Source organism: Lampetra fluviatilis, chromosome 40 (assembly GCF_964198595.1).
Source record: "Lampetra fluviatilis chromosome 40, kcLamFluv1.1, whole genome shotgun sequence".
Lineage (NCBI taxonomy): Eukaryota > Metazoa > Chordata > Hyperoartia > Petromyzontiformes > Petromyzontidae > Lampetra > Lampetra fluviatilis.
The window spans coordinates 8,171,482-8,195,095 of NC_136314.1; the positions used below are offsets into that span (position 1 = coordinate 8,171,482).

General features: G+C 46.0%; 1 protein-coding gene across 1 annotated transcript; it reads left to right on the plus strand.

The window, feature by feature from the left end:
• Window positions 1-1,067: 1,067 nt before the first annotated feature.
• On the plus strand, window positions 1,068-21,338 carry LOC144946262 (sodium- and chloride-dependent creatine transporter 1-like). The gene is made up of 13 exons (XM_078875156.1): window positions 1,068-1,311; window positions 3,006-3,137; window positions 6,608-6,899; window positions 8,453-8,585; window positions 10,758-10,892; window positions 11,803-11,906; window positions 12,412-12,536; window positions 13,169-13,281; window positions 13,919-14,056; window positions 18,312-18,414; window positions 18,753-18,853; window positions 20,336-20,506; window positions 21,237-21,338. The coding sequence occupies exons 1-13, from the start codon at window positions 1,095-1,097 to the stop codon at window positions 21,336-21,338; spliced, it is 1,866 nt and encodes a 621-aa protein (XP_078731282.1). The 5' UTR covers window positions 1,068-1,094.
• Window positions 21,339-23,614: the final 2,276 nt, after the last annotated feature.

Below are 23,614 nucleotides of genomic sequence, written 5' to 3' on the forward strand. Positions count from 1 at the left end.
GCATACTTTGATACTTGAATAAAGGTCCCACAGATATTTTGTGTCGGGTTTGTTTTACCTAAGTACCCAAACATCTGATGTATGGTCAGTGCCTCTGCCTGGATCTGTGCAAATGGACTTCACTAAGTTATCTTTCTCATACAGTCATGAGATTCATCCTCAGGAAGGGTCCTGTATTGTATTTGTAAGATGTTTTCAGCCCAATTAATGATGAGTCGTGTTTGCTATTATACGAGAGGAAACATGAGCATCTGCAGAACCTACCCACGCCCAGTGCGAGGGGACAACACTCTATTCCCGTACAGATGGAAACAGATGGCAACTAGTCCACTTGGCACCTCCTCGACGCGCGCGGGAAGGGAGTTTCACAACATTCGTGCGGTGATCCACGTGCATATTCACCTGCCTTAAAAGGACAGTTTTGTCAAAAAATGGCAAACTTAAAAAAAAACAATCCCAGGCAAACTTGGTATTGTCTAACGTGAACATATCTTAACAATGAATGGACATTTTTCGATTTAAAGCTTTCGTGACTGCAGGGATTCATCTTCTTGGTTCTTTCGGTAAAGTCACGTAGAATGGAAATAATAAAATAATAAAATAAAACATAATAAAATAATTCTCACGACGTTTCGGCCACAACGCAAGCAGCCGTCTTCAGGTGAAGACCAGGTATGTCGGGGAGACAGCGTCATTCAGACGCTGTCTCCGAGGACGGCTGCTTGCGTTGTGGCCGAAACGTCGTGAGAATTATTTTATTATGTTTTATTTTATTATTTTATTATTTCCATTCTACGTGACTTTACCGAAAGAACCAAGAAAATGAATGGACAGTGACATCCCAAGCAGGACAACGAAAATGTCGAGAAAGCCAAATGAAGGGTTATCTGTGGAATTAATTTTGCGTGTAAAGTGTGCGCTGTTTGATAATTTGCGATGTTGGTTGGTTCTCCAGCACAATGTGAAGCCGTGTGCTGTGTGATGGCCACTTCACTCACAGCACGTGGCGCAGCTGAATTAATGGCGTCTGTAATTCGTTTTTCTTTCGTTGAACCTCAGGAGAAATGTTGGCCGCGTGCAACACCGCGGCCGTAATGACACACGCCAAGAGCTTGGAGCAACCAGCTACGGTGGACTACAACGCAGAAGGAAAATTGGCTGAGGGAGGTCTGGAGGAGCCATCCGAACGGGCGCTGCCTACGAGGGAGAACTGGCGCCACAAGATGGACTTCCTGATGTCCGGGGTGGCCTTCGGTGTGGGTCTTGGAAACGTCTGGCGCTTCCCCTACCTGTGCTACAAGAACGGCGGCGGTGAGCTTGTGTGGCCTGTTGTACGTGTGGATGTGGGCGTCTGTGAAAGAAGAGATGTGTGGCTCATCGGATTCCTCCTGTATGAATACATATTCTGACTCTTATTGTGTATGTTGAGCTTGAGCGGGAGTGTAGTAACGTATGGTGTGGACCAATCAGTTTCAAAGACGATGCTTATATTATCAGAGCAGGTTGTTTGTTTGCATGCTCACCACAAGTACGTGCGGTTAATGCAGACAGGATTCCTTGAATAAGGATTCTGTTTGGTGTTTTAACATCTTTACACAACTGTTTTATTGCCAGAAAGGGGAAAACCCATTGTTATATTTTCATACTGCCAAGAAAGGTCCCATATTGTAGTGGAGTAACGGTTAGCGCGCTGCGAACCCGGTCACCCCAGTTCGATTCCCGCTCACGGACAAGACCAGTGACGAATATTGCAACCGGTCCTGGGCCTCCCCTAGGTCGACTCAGCTTCGAATGAGAACCCTGGTGTGGTGTGTAAAACATCGCCGTGAGGGAGACAAAGGTGGTCGGGCGTGGTGTTGGCCACCCACCCCCTCTTACCCCAACAGTCTGTTAAGGCTACACGGGGGATCTTTGTCTTTGTTAAACTTATATCGCACCGTACGTAGCCAACCGTGCTAATCACTGGCTCCTGTTGAATCTACGACATTTTTCACAGTGTGTTCATCACCAGTGTTTTGATGCTCATTGTGCAATGCTATTCTTTGTTTCGACAGAGTTGTGACACAAAGTCGTGCCTTTGATGCTCTACTCACTCACAAGTTTATTTTGCGCGTTCGGTTTTTGTTGCAATCACCCTGCGTCCTTGGAGCGCAAGATGCTGGAGAATAAATGATGATTCAAATTAACAAGTCTATCATCAGCAAACAGTCTTCAGGGGGAAATTTACAATCGATCGAGCGCCTGTGTCCTCCATTCGATTTCTGTAGTCGATTCTAGATTTGAAGCTTTCGTGACTGCAAGGATTCATACTCTTAGGTTTTTTCGGTAAAGTCACGTAGGTAAAAAATAAAATAATTATACTAAAATAATATAAATTATTCTATAATAATAACTATTATATTGATTATTTTATTTGTATAATAATTAGAACAATTATTATTTTATTTATATTATTTATAATATATTATTTATTTATTTTCCCTGTAGTCGACTCCACGGATGTCGAGTGCGCAGATGGTAAAAGTGGCGAGATGTTAACGACCTCACCTGGGCACTAATTGCTTACAGAGGCGGGCGGCATTCCCCGTAAATAAATACTATTTTAAAACACTTTTATTAAAACACGCTTTAATGAAATGTACTAGTAATGGAAGAACTCCACGACTCCAGATAGTGGCCCCGAAGCTTGCCATAACGTAAGGGACCATGGCCAATTACAGCCAACGTCAATTGACCGTGGACAATTAGAGCCAAGCTGAAACATAACATATAAAAAAGATTGTTTCAATATTTTAGTTTTAATGATAGAATACAGTATTGTCATCAGTATGACATACGTCTACCAAGTTTGCAGTCGATACCACATTGGGAAGTGGGTTAAAATTGAGTAACAAGATTTGAGGATACAACAGCGACAACAGACAGAGTTAAATAAAAGCGTGCAATAAAAATAAACAAAATCCACGCGTCTCCCCGTGCTTCCTGTCTTTGCGCGTCTCTGCCAGGAGCCTTCCTCGTCCCGTATGGCCTGACCATGATCTGCACCGGAATCCCCCTCTTCTTCTTGGAGGTGGCGATGGGGCAGCTCACTCAACAGGGTGGCATTGGAGCGTGGAAGATCGCGCCACTTTTCACTGGTACGGCGTTTTCAATGGCAGCGTGGTCCGGGGGGGGGGGGGTCCATCATACGGCCCCCGCCAGACGGGTATCGCCTGCGGCCTCGATTCGTGGAGACAACTGATGTCCGCTGTCAAAAAAGAAAGGAAACACTGTGAACCACTAAATCCAAGGTGTTCAAAGAGCTGGAGTGCACGGTTTGGTGTCTTTGACTGTAGGCTGGAAATGCACAAACAAAAATGTAGTCATGCACGATGATAAGGGGCCGTCCATAAATGACGTCACGCGATTTTGAACGATTTTTGACCCCCCCCCCCCCTTCGTCACACGGCGTCACAAAAAGTCAGACCGCCCCTCAAATATGACGTCACAAAGCTCTGCCCCCCCCCCCCCAAAAAAACATGCTTCAAATCGCTTTAATGTGCCGCTGCAGTCTGATGTTGTAGGAGAAAATATTTATTAAAAAGTCTATTTAATTAAGTAGAGCGTGTTATCTATATTTATTTAAAGTTGCACATTTTGATGTGACGTCACATTTCTCACCCCCCCTCCCTCGTCACACATCGTCACAAATGTCTGACCCCCCCCCCCAGGTGCGTGACGTCATTTATGGACGGCCCCTAAGCAAATAGATAGAGATTAGTTCGGCGAGATTACACGCTCACATTAGAGGATGACCTGGATTGTTGGCTTTGCGTTAACTTTTGTAATAAATAGATGGTTGCCGTCCAATGGGTTTGAATTATGAGGTTTGTTGATTGTACGGTGTGTTTGACTACTCGTTGGTGGCTTGCTATGAAGTCATGACCAACTTCACGGTAAAACGAGGTCACCATCGGTTTGTCTGAGTCTTTTCTGCCTACACGGATCTGTGCCAGACAGCCACTGCAACCTTGTTTACTGGCTGGTTTTTATAACGATGGAATCCTGGTGAATGTTGGCCTATGTCTGTTATCGGCGATGCAATGATTGCGATTTGCCGGACAGTGATTGATTTGCCGATGGCAAAGATAAATAAACGAATCATTAAATGTGAACTGTCCCTCCAGTGGAGTCCAATGTGAATATTCATAATTAAAACGAGGGAATGATTCGGATGCTCGAGTCAACGTAATACCCTAGGGCCTAGACCACTGGATAATACTGAATGTTCTGCCTCTGACAACTGCAGGTCTTCACGGATGGTGATTACAATATTTAGTTGTGGTTATTAGGCGGCAAGCCAGTGGTGTTTGTGACAGTCTTGAGATTAGCGGCTTTGAGGTCTCTCTTTTTTACACGCTTTCATTTAACTCACTCTGTCTGTTGCTGTTGTTGTCGTTGTTGTATCCTCAAATCTTGTAACTTAATTTTAACCCACTCCCCAATGTGGTATAGACTGCAAACTTGGTATACTTATGTCATACTGATGACAATACTATATTCTTTTGTAAAAAAATATATATTTTTAAACATTCTTTTTTATGTTATGTTTCGGCTTGGGTCTAATTGTCCACGGTCAACTGACGTTGGCTGTAATTGGCCACGGTCCCCTACGTTATGACAAGCTTCGGGGACACCTCCTGGAGTCGTGGAGTTCTTCCATTACGAGTACATTTCATATAAGCGTGTTTAAAAAAAAGTTTTTTTAAATATTACTTATTACTTTTTTTAAATGATATATGTATGTTGAATTTCTTTCACACCGTACGTAACCAACCATACTAATCGGAGGTGTGGAGAATGTCGGAATGTGTTCGTGCAGTGGAAGCTTTGAAAGCTTATTTTGAAACAATTATAATACTAAGTAAGATGCTTGGCCCAGGAATGAGTCACCAAGTAGACAATTAATTATTTCTCCAAGACGATTCCAAACCACAACACGGGTCCCCATGATGTAATGTCAGAATATGTTGATAATTTTAATACAAGTTAGTTCATTCATATTTTGTGTACTTTTAAATAATGTGTCTGTTTCTAGACATATTCTAATGGCCCACATGCCAGTTTAAAAACTTTTATTTGAGAGACATTTCAAATGAAATTAATACAGGTGTAATAAAGGACTCTTTCACTGTGTCTGTCTCCGTTGTCCTTTATTGGGTTCTTTACACTTGTCCCACACGGCCCTCGCTCAGAGCCTCTCCGCTTGGCAGCTCGACAGCTGCCGTCGCTCCCGTAGCCTTTCCCCACTCCGCTGCAGCTCCGCTGCAGGCTTCCTTGTGCAGTCCTTCAGCTGCTCACACCGCAGCTCCACCGCTGCTCTCTGTTCCTCCTGTGCCCGGTCACCGCTGGCCGACGGTGCCGAGTCTCACCGCGTGGCGATCTCGCCACTCTCCTCCCTCTGCCCTGCGTGGCCTCACCCTGTCTTTATTCCCACACTCTCCTGTCTCTCTTCCGGTTCTCTCCCTTAAGAGCTTACCCCTCTCCCCCACGTGACCTAACCCCTCCCCCCGTGACGTCATATCCGCTAGGCCGTTTACGCCCGCATTACACAGGTAGGAACAATAGGTTCCACACTGTCCACCAGGGATTATTTGTCTGTCTGTCGTGCATATGGGGAGGGGTGGGAGGGGTGGGGCTGGGTGGGGAGGGAGGGGCTGGGTGGGGAGGGAGGGGCTGGGTGGGGAGGGGTTGGGTTGGGTGGGGAGGGGCTGGGTGGGGAGGGTGGGGCTGGGTGGGGGGTGCGAGGGGTGGGACTAGGTGGGGAGGGGCTGGTCACCCCGTGGTGCCCTTATAAAACTCAACGTTTAACCTACACATTACGCTATACACGACACGATACACTACACTTATACAGGTAGGAACAACAGGTTCCACACTCTCCACCAGGGATTATTTGTCTGTCTGTCGTGCACAAATGCGCTGTCCAACCAAGTTCCTAACTGCCCACTCCGAAGGAACGTGTTACCAGGGCCCCATGGTGTAATATTGCAGTCTCCATCACCTATTCACTCAAATCTATCTGGCCTATCGCTTTGTGAGGAAGACGGGCTATAGCCCAAAACGTCACCGATTATAGATCTTTTTTTTCCTCTTTAGGGCAGAGTTATTAATGCGTGTGTTGAGATTGTGTGAATATCTACAGTCGTTAGGTACAGGTGGGCAAACCAAATCTCCAACCCTCTGTGACTGCCCTTGCACTTTTAGAAACGTGCATTAAGATTATTTAGATTATTTTGGTGCTATAGATGTCCAAATGATGGGCCACTTTGTTGAGCTATCATTTGTGGGCAAGTCGCTTCTGAAAAATAAGTTAACACCTCAGTGGGCTTTGCCTAGTAGGATGGGGATGGTTTAGTTTGATTTGTATTTGTGTGATTTGTTGACCTTTCTTGTACTTTGCACTATTATCATGCTTTAGTATTGTTTGTTGTTGTAACGTTCTTACCCGCGCCAACTGGACATCTGTGAAAAAGAGCTTAATAGCACATCGGATTCCTCCAGTATTAATAAATATTCTGATCTGATTCTGATCTGAGCTGTTTGCCTTAACGTTTGAACCACTCAGGCATCGGCGTGGCATCGATGGTGATCATCTTCCTCAGCTGCAGTTACTACGCCGTGATCCTGGCCTGGTCCCTCTACTACCTCCTGCACAGCCTGACCACGGCTCAGCTGCCCTGGACCCACTGCCGGGGCTGGTGGGTGACGGCCGCCTGTTCCGAGACCTACTCGTCGTGTCCGATCAACGCCACGGCGAGCAACGTCTCTCTCGCCCGGAGCCAGGAAGCCGGCAATGGGAGCAAGGCAGCAGAGTCGGTCTGTCCCGAGAGGAGCTCACCCACGACAGAGTTCTGGGAGTAAGTGGAGCGTCGCATCGCGCGGCGCTTTCAAACGCGCTGCTGCGGCCGTCTGGAACGCTCGTTCGATATTAGAAAGCCACTGGAGCTACGTGCTTTTGAATAGCCAGGATTGAATCTTATATCTTTTAGAACTGCTTTTTGTTGTCTACCCACCGCTTCTCTGATTAGCACGGTTGGCTACGTACGGTGCGAAAGAAGTTCAACGTACATACATACCCAAGTTTTATTACAGGACTCATCAGAGCAGTTGGATGGAGGGAGGAATGGATTTATTCGGGAGAGAGGGGGGTGGGGTTGGCCAGGTTATTGCCGTTCTGGGCTCAGGTTATTTGACTGTTTTAAGGTTTAGGAATGGACCCCCATGTACGTGGTGTATTATTATACGCTTTCTATTAACTCACTCTGTTGTCGTTGTATACTCAAATCTTTTAACTCAATTTTAAGCCACTTCCCAATGTGGTATCGACTGCAAACTTGGTATACTTATGTCATACTGATGACAATACCATATTCTATCATAAAAAAATATTTTTAAACAATATTTTTTATATGTTATGTTTCGGCTTGGGTCTGTCTACAGTAAACTCACGTTGACTGTAATTGACCACGGTCCCTTACGTTATGGCAAGCTTCGGGGCCACTTCCTGGAGTCGTGGAGTTCTTCCATTACTAGTACGGTACATTTCATTAAAGCGTGTTTAAAAAAAAGTTTTAAAAATATTACATATTCTACTCCGAGCACCATTTAAGTCATACTCTTCTGTTTTTTCGGTAAAGTCACGTAGGTAAAAAAGAATGAAAATAATTAAATGTATTATTAATGTATTTCCATGTATTTTTTATTTAATAACATTATTTTCATTTATTATTTTATTATTATGTTTCACCTACGTGGTTTATTTTCATTTATTATAATTTTATTTTATTATTTTTTACCTACGTGACTTTACCGAAAAAACCTAAGAGTATGAATCCTTGCAGTCACGAAAGCTTCAAATATAGAACAATTTAATTCCTTGGACCCGAGCCTGTTCCCAACCATGCGACGCCACCGGGTCAGGAAGGCGTCGGACCAACCATTTTGTCGAATGGTGAACACGTGCCGGTGTGAACACCTGCCATATGTGAACACGTGCCGGTGTGAACACGTGCCTGTGTGAACACGTGCCATGTGTGAACACGTGCCTCTGTGAACACGTGTCATGTGTGAACACGTGCCATGTGTGAACACGTGCCTCTGTGAACACGTGTCATGTGTGAACACGTGCCGGTGTGAACACGTGCCAGTGTGAACACGTGCCATCTGTGAACACGTGCCGGTGTGAACACGTGCCTGTGTGAACACGTGCCATGTGTGAACACGTGCCATGTGTGAACACGTGCCTCTGTGAACACGTGTCATGTGTGAACACGTGCCATGTGTGAACACGTGCCTCTGTGAACACGTGTCATGTGTGAACACGTGCCGGTGTGAACACGTGCCAGTGTGAACACGTGCCATCTGTGAACACGTGCCTGTGTTAACACGTGCCATCTGTGAACATGTGCAGGCGCAACGTGCTGCGTATGTCGACGGGCTTGCACGACCTGGGCTCGGTGAACTGGGAGATGTTGCTGTGCCTGCTGGCCATCTGGATCGTCGTCTATTTCTGCGTGTGGAAAGGAATCAAGTTCTCCGGCAAGGTACGTGTTCGCACTCGGGAGCTGGAAATGTAAAGAAACGAATGGGGTCATTCATAAATGTGCCCCCCCCACCGCCTGTCACCTAGAGATCTGAGTCGAGACCAACTGAGTCTGAGTGCAAAGGGGGTGGCGGAAATGAGCATTGCCTAATACATTCTTTTTTTTGCCCGTTCAGCAAGTTTATTTAAAATAATAATAGGGGTTTTCCCCTTTTTTCTGGCAACAAAACTGGAACCTTTTTACAAGGAAGCATGTGTGCATAAGTCAGATTTAAAACACGGTAGGACGAATTCTTCTGCCGTAGCTGATCATTGTTTCAACACAGCGGGTTTTCATGATATTGTTTTCTCCGATACCAAAGTACTCTGCAAGCCGTCTCGATACTACCAAAGATGTGTCCATGAAGCCATCCAGATATACAAACAGACACAACTTCAACCGAGAGGATGGTTTCAAATTAAGCAATCATTGGAAGGATGTCATCAACCAAGTCAAACTTTAGCTGCCTTATATCCATATACCACCATCACTAAGAAATTTTGATGTACAACAGTGTTTCATTAGCACACAAAAAATGGTTCCCCCCCATCCCACTCTCCCCCGCCTCCCGTTTCCCCCCCACCACTTTCGTCGTACAGTCACAGTACCCACACTCACCCTCCCCTACCCTGGCATCACAAAGAAAAAAGATGGTTATCTATCGGCTTAACTCATGCTAATCCCCTGCCCAACCGCCCGCGACGCCACACGGCCTGCCGCATGCCCCTCCCCCCGACCCCTTGGCTCCTCCCCCCCTTAGTACCCTATATAAACACGTGTCTCTTCATACACTACAGTAATTTTGCTGGAGCGGTCACACCTGATGACGAATGCTTGTATTGCTTCCAAAACGTCGTGATTTAATTCAGTTGTTTTTATTTTGCTTTCACCTACATGACTTTACCGAAAAAACCAAAGAGTATAGTGAGGGAACATTCGAGAAAGGGGGCTCGAGAGATATTAAAGGGGAGAGCACGAGGGGAGGAGACGTTCAAGGGAAGGGACGAGCTTCAAGACCAAGCTCGTGAATAGCAAATTTTGGCGGATACGTAATTATATCATTTGAATAAATTGCATCAAATAAATACGCAAATAAGACGTTAAATACATGAAAATTATCATAAGACATTTTTTTTACAATACACATTAATAATTAAATATTACAGTATGAAATAGTAATTTATAAATTCACTTACCTTAAATTATCATGATGCTGCGAATGATCACTTTATCTCATTACTTTATCTCTTCACCTTCTCGCATCACTTTATCTCTCGTCACTTTATCTCTCGTCACTTTATCTCTCATCACTTTATCTCTCGTCACTTTATCTCTCATCACTTTATCTCTCGTCACTTTATCTCTCGTCACTTTATCTCTCATCACTTTATCCCTCGTCACTTTATCTCTCACCACTTTATCTCTCGTCACTTTATCTCTCGTCACTTTATCTCTCGTCACTTTATCTCTCGTCACTTTATCTCTCATCACTTTATCTCTCGTCACTTTATCTCTCGTCACTATCTCTCATCACTTTATCTCTCGTCACTTTCGCAACATTTGTGCAGTGATCCACAAACGCTCGCTGCGTCCACAGTGATGGATTACGGGCCGCGTGCAGAGCCACCACCGCTACTCGGATTTGACCATCGCTTTCGTAGAACACGGAGACTCTGTCGGGTGAATCAAACCTCGTGAGTCAAACCTGATTCTGATTCTGAACTGGAAGCAGAATTGGCCGAGATAAACTGGGAATTGGTGGGAGTCGGTGAGGTGAGTAGAGGAGAGAACTTTTTATACCTTCGAGGGAAACAAAACAATTATGGAGGAGTGAGTTTCTTAGTCTCTACAGAAGTTAGATATTATCTCCCTCACCTGGTATGCAGGAGGTCGTGAGTTCCATCCCAACCCTGACGATGGCTGTTGTATATTTGTAGATCGAATGATCTCTCCCCATAGCAGCGTGAATTTTTCTCGGGGTCCTCCGTTTTTTCTAGGATGCTGCTGGCCATTCATCCACCTACATGTGCCGTGCTGGCCTTCCTAGGCGCTGATGCTCGCCAACAGCACTTGCCCCGATGGTCTGTTAAGACTACACGGAGGACGTTTGTCTTTGTGTGCACATGACCTCAGGTCGTCTACGTGACCGGCACTCTGCCGTACGTGCTGCTGCTGGTGCTGCTAGTACGCGGAGTCACGCTGCCGGGCGCCCTGGACGGTTTAACTTTCTACCTCAAACCAGACTGGACTAAGCTCTCCACGCCGCAGGTAAGCGGCTGGTATGTATGTGTGTGTGTATATTGAACTTCTTTCGCACCGTACGTAGTCAACCGTGCTAATCGGAGGTGCGGAGGAATGACAACAAACTAAACACAAAAGCAGTTCAACAGCAATGACTTTTTAATCTAGATGTAAAAGTGCACCAGTGGCTTCCTAATATTGGAAGGAAGAGCGTTCCAAACAGCTGTGAGAGGGGAATCTGAATGTGTGCGATGTGGTGACCATCTTCATTCGATGGCCGGCCAAAAGCTGCTGCGAGGATGACCAGAGTTCACGTGATGGTTTATGCTTCTTGACGAGATTAGAAAGGTATTGTGGTTCATTTGAACCTTATGGCGGGACCCCGGGGTCCCATAAGCCCCCGGCTCAAGCATAAACTGCGTTGCGACGTCATTTTATGTCTGTTGAAGGTGAACAATATGGCAATCTATTCCTCTCGACGAGCTCTTTGTGGGAAGGTGACAACCTAGTGACAACCTGACACTGGCTTTTAAATGGAAGGGACAACTGAAAAAGAAAAGATGGGAATATATAGCAGCCAGATACTCTAAACGCATGTTGTTTCTAAATGTGGAGGGAAAAACGTGAGGACCTGGAGACAATTCCACACGACCACAGGGAGAGAGACACGCAAACTCCAAATATACAGGCGTCTGGATTCGGATCGAACCCACGACCTCCTGTATACTAGGAGAGGTAGTTAACAACTCACGATTGTGGTGTTCCCATTGATACACCGTCACACGGTTAAGTATTGTATCTCGGTCCATGTCTTCAGAGTCTGATGCATTTCTAAATGACAAGGGCCCACTGGGATGAAACAGGTGTGACACTTTTAGACTAAATGACTGAATAGACCTTTTCACACACTCTGAACGTGTGTGCCGCTGTGCTACAGGTGTGGGTGCAGGCCAGCACGCAGGTGTTCTACTGCTATGGCGTGGGTCTTGGGGTGCTGCCCGCTCTCGGTAGCTACAACAAATTTCACAACAACTGCTACCGGTAAGGTTGAGACAGGTCTCCTACTATCAGGCAATAGTGCCCCGACAGAGGAATTGAGGGTCCACAGGACCATAACCCAGTGCTGCAAGCTTAGCGTGCGAACACAGTCATTACGATTCCCCCAACAGACACCTAACAGAGAATGGTTTGACGACGGCATAAGAGAATTGTGCCAGAAAAATGTGCACTATTTGAGCATATCGGCACAAGACAGTGGAAACAAATGACGAAATGTACAGTGGGCACCTACGGGCCATCTGCCCACGGACCGTGATGACGATGATGATGAAGAGACATCCACGGGGCACAAACCCGGTCCCTAAAAAAAGTGTCGTTCGATGGATCCACTGCACGAATGGGGGGTTTGGTTTGGGCTTGAAGGTCAGTGTCAGAGCTCGAATCGCCTGACTCATCCGGGGCCTGCGGCGCTGCATTTACAAGGTCTCGACAGCATCTGACGGCGACCATCGTGTGTGTGCGCGTGTTTTCCCGGCGGTGGCTTCAGGGACAGCATCGTGCTGACGCTCATCAACAGCGCCACGAGCCTCTTCTCCGGCTTCGTCGTGTTCTCCTTCCTGGGCTTCATGGCGCAGGAGCAAGGCGTTGACATTTCCAGCGTTGCTGAAGCAGGTGCGGCCTGGTCATCCCCCAGTGACCCTGAAGACAGATCCAATTTTCTCGACACTACCTTACAAATGGGCCACTTTAATGCAGATCCTCAACCGAGTCCATTCTTTTGAGTTATTGCCTGGTTAGCGGGATACCTTTAACTGGCAGCCCGTGGGCCCCTATGTGGCCTTGGAGTGGCCCACCGAGTGATTTGTCTTGCAGAGACATTAATGCAGATTACTGAGAGGGAAGATACATTGGAGACAGAGATGAGATGACTGTAAACAAGAAATACAGATTAGTGGGATGAAATATATGTAACATTCATAATAGAGCTGTAGACAAGGCATAAATAGTGAGATGAACATGATATAAACAAGATATGACAGACCTGGAGGTAAGAGGTACAGATTGGTTGTCACAAGTACGGGCTATATGTCATTAAAATGTCTCTTTTTACACGTAACCCTATGACGTCACGGGACCTGCCATCACATGCAAATTATATTATGTGGCCCACACGAAAATATTGTGAAAGAACCAGGGTCAGGGCAATTCATTCAAGCCTTATCTATCAAGCGATTACACGGAGATCTCCTTCACAGCCACGTGTGTAATTGTGTCACGTGGGCCATGGGGGGCTGTCTGCGCAGGACCCGGGCTGGTGTTTGTGGTTTACCCGCGCGCCATTTCGCTCCTGCCCGTGCCCGCTGTCTGGGCCGCTTTGCTCTTCATCATGCTCATCCTGCTCGGCGTGGACAGTGAAGTGAGTTTCTATGCCCAAGGTGTCCCTTGCACAAACGACGCGTTACCACTGGCTGTAATAATAATAATAATAAACAACACAATTTATAACGTGGGCATATATGTCGGGAATTGGACGCAATTGTTCGATCGAGAGCTTGGAAGGCGTGGAGCCAGAGCTCAAAGTCCCTTGTATGCCAGCATGAACAGGTGTGGGCCTGATCAGGTGAGGCCCTGAACATGTGAGAGCCTGACCAAGTGATTGTCTGGACAGTTGAGACCCTGAACAGGTGAGAGGCTGACCAGGTTATTGTCTGGACAGTTGAGACCCTGAACAGGTGAGAGGCTGACCAGGTGATTGTCTGGATAGGTAAGACCCTAAATAGGTGAGAGCCTGAACCAGGTGAGAGTCTTGAGCTGCTGTTTGAAGTTGGGTGGTGAGATGTTAAATGTATTGGGATCCAGTGCAGTATCATCATGACAGTGGTGGTATGTTCCCTATGTTTACTTTTAGAAGCGAGATGTTCTGCTGGATTGTATTCTCTTCCATTCCAGAGTGACACTCAAAGTCTTTTACCGTTACATAATTGCTAAATTCTGAACTGCATCGTTCCATGTTCACTGACATTTATTCTGTCTCTCATCTCACTATGCTTCAGTTTGCTGGGATGGAGGGGTTCGTGACAGGGGTCATGGACATCTTCCCATCCCAGCTGAGCGGCAAGATGCGAAGGGAGGTCTTCACGGGCCTGTGTTGCCTTGTCAGCTTCCTTCTCTCCATCACCATGGTGACGCAGGTATATTGGCCACCATTTTTTATGGCCTGGAGTTGGGCCAGCAAATAACACTCATTGACTCTTAATTGAAGATAAAAAAAAATTTGAGGAAGTAATTTCTTTTCCAGAAATGTGTTGGTGGCAACATTTTATTTGGCCTGTAGAAACAAGCATTGCCACCCAAAGGTTATTTGCAATAAATAAATAAAGATTCAGAGTAATTGATCAATAAATAAAGCTAATAAAATAAACAACGCAATCAAATTTATTTTAACATTCTACACCAAATATTTGATCGTTCTAGCATCCCCCGATTACACTTGGGATAGAGTAACAGAGGCAGAGACCTAGTAAATATAGAACGTTGGGGCAACGTTGGTCCAAGGTTTCTGACCACATACTGTTGGCCCATTGTTTGATGATTACTAAGGAGCATAGCAACCAAACGCCCTTGTGTCTCGTGATGTTAAAGACTTTTAGGAACCACCCAAAGTTCAATATTCACTGATCTCAACGTGCAACTTAAGAGCAAATGGTGTCACAAGCGATCCTGTGAGTGAGGGCTCAAGACTCTGAATGGCCAGGAAGCCACTGTATTGATGTAAAAACTGGAATACTGTGTTGTCCATGATGTGTGTGTATGTGAGTAAGCACTTTACCCAGTAAACATGTGCGCCGCGGTGGCGAGATGTTAACTACCTTGTCTGGTATACAGAAGGTCGTGGGTTTGATCTGTATATTTGGAGTTTGCATGTTCTCTCTCCCGGTGGTCGCATGGATTTTTCTCCGGGTCCTCTGGTTTTTCCCTCCACATTTAGAATCAATATGCATTTAGAGTATTTGGCTGATATAGATTTCCTTGTGATTATAAGCCACTTCGTTGAGTTATCATTTGTGACCAGTGTGACCAGGTCGCTTCTGAAAAAGAGCTATACAGCTCAGTGGGGTCTTACCTGGTAAAATAAAAGATAATTTAAAAGTTTATTTTAGTTTACATGGAATGTTGAGCAATGGCGGAGCCAGGATTTTCAGGTAGAGGGGGCAACCCCTCTAGCAATAAAAAATGATAGGAGTTGTGAGTAAGCAAGGACTTGTCCCTTGCTTTTTATTTGACGCGTGTGCCACGATGACACAGCCATCGATCGAAGCTCGAATTCGAACCGTGTGTGATCGGCATCACGCTCGCTGAAGGGAAGTCGCCTTCAGGGAAGTCGTGTACTGTATACGTAACTGTGCACAATTCTGTGAGTCACTTATAACTGCTTTACTGTTACTTATTATATAGTCTGGACTCAGACTATTGTCCTATCATCTCATATAGTCCCTGGCACGCAACAATATGCGACACAGTGGCAGTGGGGGTCGCAAAATGGCGATTTATTACTAATAAACCCCAATGATCCGATCGAAATTAGGGATTTAAATCGGATCATTGGGGGGGCACGTGCCACCCCACCGCCCCCCCCACTGGCTCCGCCAGTGATGTTGAGCCAACGTTGGCCCAACAATTCCTACTATATGCTAACATTGGGTCAATGTTGCACGCTGTTGACTGGGCACCTGCAGCTTTCTTAACCAGTTGGAGCTGCCTCATCTGTCAAATCGGAAAGGCCAATAAACAAAGCATTAAAGTAATCGAACCAATAACTAAATAAATTATGAACCAACATCTCAACATTTTATGACAACTCTTTAAGTGAACTTTCTGTACTCTGGCCCCAGATCTGTGCTTGGATACCCACATGTTATAAAAAGCGTGGTTGCACCTGATAACAGAGCAGTTATACCTTAGAACAGAGATAATGTGGGTATAGAACATTCGATTAAGATTAGTTGTAAGTCTGGCGGGCAAAAAATCCATAAGAGAAAACATTGTAAGTCAATGCAAATAGTGTAGTCATAGCAAGATCATAACTCTCTGTTTCGTAAAAGCTGTTGCTAAGAATGATGCCATTACTTCCACTAAACCAGCTAAATGCTCTGCCAGGGAAACATCAGGGAACCTTTTTAACATTGCCAACGTGACATCATCACTTGGTGTTTTTCACCCAGTCTGTGGCTAAGATATGATCATTTTGTTATTATTAATGATGATGTTCATTATTGAACGAATTATCTGCTGCTGCTGCGCTGGCAGTGGTACAGAAGCACAAGCGCATAAAAAAAACTCGACACATGGATCACTAACAGTGTGGCCTTACAAGGATAAAAATATAAAATGGGTGGCATTTCTGCCAACGGCCCCTTCTCATCAAATCTGTTAATGATCGGAAGAACCCACCGTAACAGAATCGTAGCGTGGGCTGTAAAACCAAAAATGTGCAAGAGCAAAATATAACCATCAGCATTTCCTGAGGACCATAATGCATTTATTTAGGAAATGTTGACGGGTTGTTTTGCTTGCATGTAAACACAGGCTGTGTGCTTTCTATACAATTTTGTGTCTCGTTTGAAACCAGAGGTCGCAAACGGGTTTTGATTCCTTACCCGTACTCGTACCCGGCCGCACCAGGGTCGCAAATGGGTACCCGTATCCGTACCCGGCCGGGTACGGGTACCCGTTCCCTAACCGTACCCTACCCGAAATGAGTGACAAACGGTTACTCACCAGTGACTCACGGCCTACCCGTACCCGTACCCGGTCGGGTACGGGTACAGGTATCGGGTACCCGGTTGTGACCTCTGTTTGAAACCAATGGAAGTGGATAGAGAAGCCTGAGAGATAGAGTGGATAACAAGAATTGGATCTTGCATTTTGCACCATGGGGTCTGATAAGAATTACATTATTAAAATGTTTAATGACGACGTTTTTATCTTGGCACATAGATTATAATTACTTATTAGTAGCTATTGAGTAGTGGACAAACCCTTCAGTAATAAAACGCGTATGAACGAATGTGTTGAGGTTTTTTTGGAGTATCAGCGGCACGAGAGTGACAGTCCAAGATTATATGTGCTAAAAATAATCAGAGAGAATGCAGACACTGAAGATAATTGGACGGAGGATTAAACCCCTGTGGAACTCCACACTTCACTTCAAGCAACACTAAGATAGACAATTGTGCAATACTGTACTTTATTTGCAACCTCATCGTACAATTATACTGCACCTTGCTGGATGAGACCTGATCAAATTAAAACGATGAATGTACTCGCCTCGCCTGATAAGTAAATTCTCTCAGGTAACGTTAATCTAGAACAGCGGTGGCCAACTGGCGTCTTCCGAGCCGCATGCAGCTCTTTAATCCAACACGTACACTTCTTTAATCCAACACGTGTGGCTCTTTAATCCACCACGTGTGGCTCTTTAATCCACCACGTGTGGCTCTTTAATCCACCACGTGTGGCTCTTTAATCCACCACGTGTGGCTCTTTAATCCACCACGTGTGACTCTTTAATCCACCACATGTGGCTCTTTAATCCACCACGTGTGGCTCTTTAATCCACCACGTGTGACTCTTTAATCCACCACGTGTGACTCTTTAATCCACCACGTGCGCCTCTTTAATCCACCACGTGTGACTCTTTAATCCACCACGTGTGGTTCTTTAACCCACCACGTGTGACTCTTTAATCCACCACGTGCGCCTCTTTAATCCACCACGTGTGACTCTTTAATCCACCACGTGTGACTCTTTAATCCACCACGTGTGGCTCTTTAATCCACCACGTGTGACTCTTTAATCCACCACGTGTGACTCTTTAATCCACCACGTGTGACTCTTTAATCTACCACGCGTGACTCTTTAATCCACCACGTGTGGCTCTTTAACCCACCACGTGTGGCTCTTTAACCCACCACGTGTGACTCTTTAATCCACCACGTGTGACTCTTTAATCCACCACGTGTGACTCTTTAATCCAACATGTGTGACTCTTTAATCCAACACGTGTGGCTCTTTAATCCACCACGTGCAGCTCTATTGAGGGGCATGACGTAGAACGCGCTATCACAGTGGCAAAGAATAATGAATGTCTCCTATGGTGTGCCGAAAACTGTTAATATACACACACACTTGTTTAAACACCTGGCTCTTTGCAGAACTCATGGGTACGTTTTAGCTCTGTGTCTGTTCCAGGTTGGCCACCCCTGATCTAGAAAAATGCCTATACGTGACTTTACCGAAAGAACCAAGAATATGAATCCCTGCAGTCATGAACGCTTTAAATCAAAAAATGCCTATAGACCGATGGATTCAGTTTCATCTCCTTTCTGAAGTTAACGAACTCAGCCCTCCACGTGACTCTGACGGCGATTGCTGCTTGTGTTGCAGGGCGGCGTGTACGTGTTCCAGCTGTTTGACAACTACGCGTCCAGCGGCATCTCCATGTTGTGGCTCGTGGGCTGGGAGTGCATCGCTGTGGCTTGGGTTTACGGTAGAACAGGCTCGCTCGGGCAACCCACTCCATCGTCCACTCCTCACTCACCTGTCCACGCACAGCTCTCAATTATCATCACCGTCGTTGTGGAGAACATCAATAACAAAACGGATGAGCGGATTATCAGCCTCCATCTCATATCCGACTCTCCACGTAAATAATGAAAGAGCGTTTCTTACGCAACCCATCGACCGCACGGCCTTTCTTGGAGGCGCATAAGTTCAGCGGCATTGATTCAAGACAAGCAAACGCTGGACTCTGCTGCCGAGACATCGTATGTCGGAACATCGCTGCAGGCATGATGCCGTTGTTGTCGCTGTTGCCGTTGAGTGCAGGAGCCAATCGGTTCATGCAGGACCTGACGGCGATGCTCGGGTTCCGTCCGCACGCATGGGTGCGGTGGTGCTGGAGCGTGCTCAGCCCTGCCGTGTGCTTGGTATGCACCACAGCGGCCGCCCTCCACCGTCAACCCACGGCGATGTCGCCCGTGATAAAACAAAAAGTGCCAGGCTAGGTGTCAGTCGTGGATTTTTCTGCGGGTCCTTTGGTTTTTTCCCCCCCATAATTTGGAATCAACATCACGCGTTTAGAGTATTTGGCTGTTATAAATGTCCACGTGAGAAGCCGCTTCGTTGAGCTATCATTTGTGGTCAGGTCGCTTCTGAAAAAGAGCTGCATAGCTCAGTGGGCCTTACCTGGTAAAACAAGTAAACCCGTAAAAACAAAGTTTTTCACTATAAATCCTTTATATGCGTGGCGGCTAGAGTCTTCTCGTCCTCTGGCTTGAGATGGCTGCCACCTATGGGTCAGATGATTGTCTGCCAGTATTAAGCAATTGGTAATTAAATATTTAATTTGTTTTCCCTAAACAGTGTTACATTTTGGAAAAAAAATTTCAAGAAAATTAATTGTCACACACAACGAGTCTGTGTGGAAAATGTCAGCTCGATTGGATCACGGGAAGTGGGTTAAAAAACGAGCGAAAGATTTGCACGGTCCTAAGCAAGCAAGCAAGCACGCAAGCAAGCAAGCACGCAAGCAAGCAAGCGAACTTAATATAAAGGATTTAATAACAATCGTTGGTTCTTTCGGTAAAGTCACGTAGGTATAAAATAAAATAAATCACGAAGTTTCGGGCGCAGAAAAGCTTTTCCCACCTGATGACGGACGCTTGTGTTGCGCCCGAAACGTCATGATTTATTTTATTTTATACCTACGTGACTTTACCGAAAGAACCAAAGAGTATGGATTCTTACAGCCACGAAAGCTTCAAATCAAGATTGAATCGTTTAGTTTGTTTTAATAGTTTAGGTGCATAACCGCTGTGTAGGCTATGAATACAGAGCATGCATAGCAGAGCTTCTGAATGATATCACTAACTTACTCTCACATGCCGCACTGCCTCCCCAATATAATATTGTTCTGCTGTATCAGCTGGCAGATGGAAGCTCCTGCTCCTCCGCCTCGTCTTGTTGCCGGAGGATGGGTTGTGGCTTTGGTTATGACACCACAACCTCTGCATTGTTGTGTGTGTGTGCCGGGTATGCTATTGGCCACCCACCCCCTTTGTGTGCTGTGCCGGCCTTCATAGGTGCTAAAGTCTCGTATAGGGGAGCGGTAGTGTCGTGGTTAGCGCCCTGCGCTATGAACCCGGCGACCCAAGTTCGATTCACGCTCATGGACAACAGTGACGATTATCTGAACCGGTCCTGGGCCTCCCTTCGGTTTAATTAACCTCAAATGAGTTCCTGATGCGGTGTGTAGTGAACATCGCCACTGGGGAGACAAAGATGGTCGGGCATGGAGCTGGCCACCCACCCCCCTCGTGTACCGTACCGGCCTTCATAGGTGTTCACTAACAGCACTTGCCCCAACATACTGTTAAGGCTATACGGGGGGCCTTTGTCTTTCTGCTTAGGGTATCTTCTTGTTCCACCTGGTGCACTACGAGCGGCTCACGTACAACGACCGCTACGTGTACCCACGCTGGGCCGAGGCCCTGGGCTGGCTGATGGCACTCTCCTCCATGCTGTGCATCCCGGCTGTGGCGCTCTTCAAACTCCTCAGGGCCAGGGGCAGCCTCGCCCAGGTGAGAGGCACCTGTGGGCTCAAGGTGGAGAGCCGTCTGTCGGAAAAAAAGTTATATTTTTAAAAAACTTGTTTTTAAACACGCTTTTATTAAATGTACTAGTAATGGAAGAACTCCACGACTCCAGGAAGTGGCCTCGAAGCTTGCCATAACATAAGGGACCGTGGCCAATTACAGCCAACGTCAGTTGACCGTGGACAATTAGACCCAAGCCGAAACATAACATATAAAAAAGAATGTAAAAAAATATATAGATTTTTTATGATAGAATATAGTATTGTCATCAGTATGACATAAGTATACCAAGTTTGCAGTCGATACCACATTGGGAAGTGGGCTAAAATTGAGTTACAAGATTTGAGGATACAACGACAACAACAACAGGCAGTGAGTTAAATGAAAGCGTGTAAAAAATGAAATGATTTAGTTCATCAGCCTATCAGGCATCCTAGGCCAAAATTATTCAGCAACGTTTTGTTGTAAGGGGAAAATTATGGGCTTGCCTTAACCTGCAAGCCATGCATTACTAAGCTTTGTATTATTTTGTTATTTACGAACGTTGTGTGTGTCTCTGTTCACGTGCCGTGTATTCATGTGTTGTATTAACAGGCCACGTTTTTAAAACAAAAATGAACGAGCACAACACGTTTGAAGTTGCTCCGATAATAATGTTGCCCGTATTAATTGAGCCGCGTGTGTTTGTGTCTCTGCGTGGTTGTGTGCACCACAGCGCTGGCGCCACCTAACGTCACCCCAGTCGGCAGATTTGCCCATCCACTTCCATCAGAGCCCACCCTCTGAGCTGCCTCTGTTACGCTCGGCTAAAGCCTGAAGGACACACTGCAGTTAATACCCCGATTTACACCTCCCCCTCTTTTGTACGTCGTTTAGCGAAATCTCGTCGTCACTATCTTGTACGCATATATATTGAATTTCTTTTGCACCGTTCATATCCAACCGTGATAATCGGAGGTGCGGGGGAAGGACAACAAACTAAACCCAAAAAAACTGTTCTAAATAAATGAGTTTTCAATCTAGATTTAAAAGTGCCTAGCTCCAGTGGCTTCCTAATATCGGAAGGAAGAGCATTCCAAACGGTCACAGAAGCACATTTGAAAGCCCGCGATGTAGTGACCGTCTTTGTACGATGGCCAGCCAAAAGCCGCTGCTGTGATGATGACCGGAGTTCGGGTAATGGGTTATGCTCCTTGACGAGATCAGCGAGGTATTGTGGTTCATTTGAATCTTATGTCGGGGACCCCAGGGTCCCGTAAGCCCCCGGCTCTCGCATTAACTGCCTTGCGACGTCATTTTATGTCTGTTGAAGGCGAACGACACGGCAATCTATTCCTTTCGACGAGCTCTACGCGATGCGCTAATCAAGGTTTCAAAGTTTTGTTTCTTCTGCGCATTCGTCCTCGCCGCTGCGCTTGGACACGACACGACAACAGAATGATCCGCGCCAGGTGGGTCGCGGCGTTTATGTGCGCGGTGGGACGGAGTCGCCAAAAGTAAAGTTATTAATTACGATTTTGACTTCCGTTTATTCGGAACCCCGGGGTCCCGCCATAAGGTTCATTTGTCGCAAAATAGTAATACCATTATCTAATTTGCGTCGCCTCAACCCATATATACGTCGCTGACAGCATCATCCATCCTTTCTCATATATCCGTCGCCTCTCGGTCTTTGCCTCCACCTACCCTGTAAATTCATTCGATGTACGTCGTTTCAATATTCGTCCTCGCACCTTTTAGGAACGCATCCCCGATGTAAACCGAGGCATTCCTGTGCACTGGGACACTCGGGGCCAATGTCAGGGAAATTGCCCCGAGTGATCTTCACCGACAAAACATGTGAACGATGTGCGACTTTGGCAATTTGTACGATTGTAGAATACGGTGACATAGTTCTAAAGCTGTCAAACGTCGCGGTTTGGCCGGGACAGTCCCGGTTTCAGCTTCTCGAAGCATTTGTGAAAATCGGTCATTTTTTGGACCTGTTTCAAAAATGTCGGGCCTCATGCTCGACCAGTGATACAGGCTGTGACGAAGCGTGTGTAATGTTGGAGGTAAAATTATAAGAGATGATTCTCGCTGCTGGGTGGGAAAATTTGTATTGTTGACGAGTGCCATTACCTTTAGATGCCCCCCCACCTCCCCCTAATTGGGGAATTGATTGCTATTTGTAAATTTAACTCATCCAGATAAACAACAAAGGCGCGAGGTCATCACAAACAGGTGAGGAGGTCAGGAGGCATCGCCACGTTCATAGAGGGCGTGGTGAAAAGCGCTTTCAATGGGAGACCCGGTGTTACACATCATAGTTCGCATTTTGTATCAGTTTAGATCGCACGTGTGTGTACGGTGTATATTATTTCCTATTAATTTTCACTTTTTTTTCTTATAGGAGTCGCAGGAAAAATAACGTTCTTCACAATACTTGTAAATACAGCAAATTAACGCTTGTGAAAATATGAGTGACCAGCTGACTAACATTGGCTATCCTCTGCCCCCCCCCCCCTCCCCAAGGAGGTAATAAGCACAGGTGCAGGTCCCAAAAGACGTCTTCATTCGGGGCCACGGCGATGCCAGGAGTCCAATTCACACTCATGAACTTGGGTGTCTTGTATTTTCTAACTCAAACAATTATGTGGCTCACAATGGAAGACGCACCCACTGCTTTTATTTTCAACCCCGGGGGTGAGTGTGCACGTTGAGTCATGTTTTCAGATGAGTTACTGTCATGCATCAACCCTCTCCACTCATCACACTTGTATTGTTCCTGGGTTTGGTTGCCACATGTCAGTACGTACAGCATTGTGGTATGACAAGGATTATGGAGCTTGCTGAGGTTGCCGAACTAGGCCTCGGCAAGGTAAGGTAATTTACCCTTTTTACCGGGTAAAAGGGTAAAGGTGTCGACATGCCAAGGGGTACGGTAAAGGGTAGGGTAAAGGTAGCGCGGAAGAATTACCCGGTAGGGTAAAGGTAACGCGAAGTATTACCCGGTAAATACCTTGTTTACCGCTCGCTAAAAGCTCCGTGGCGCAGTCCGTGGCCTCTATTTAAAATTGGAATCATTGAGAGTATTCTATATGAATAAAGCGC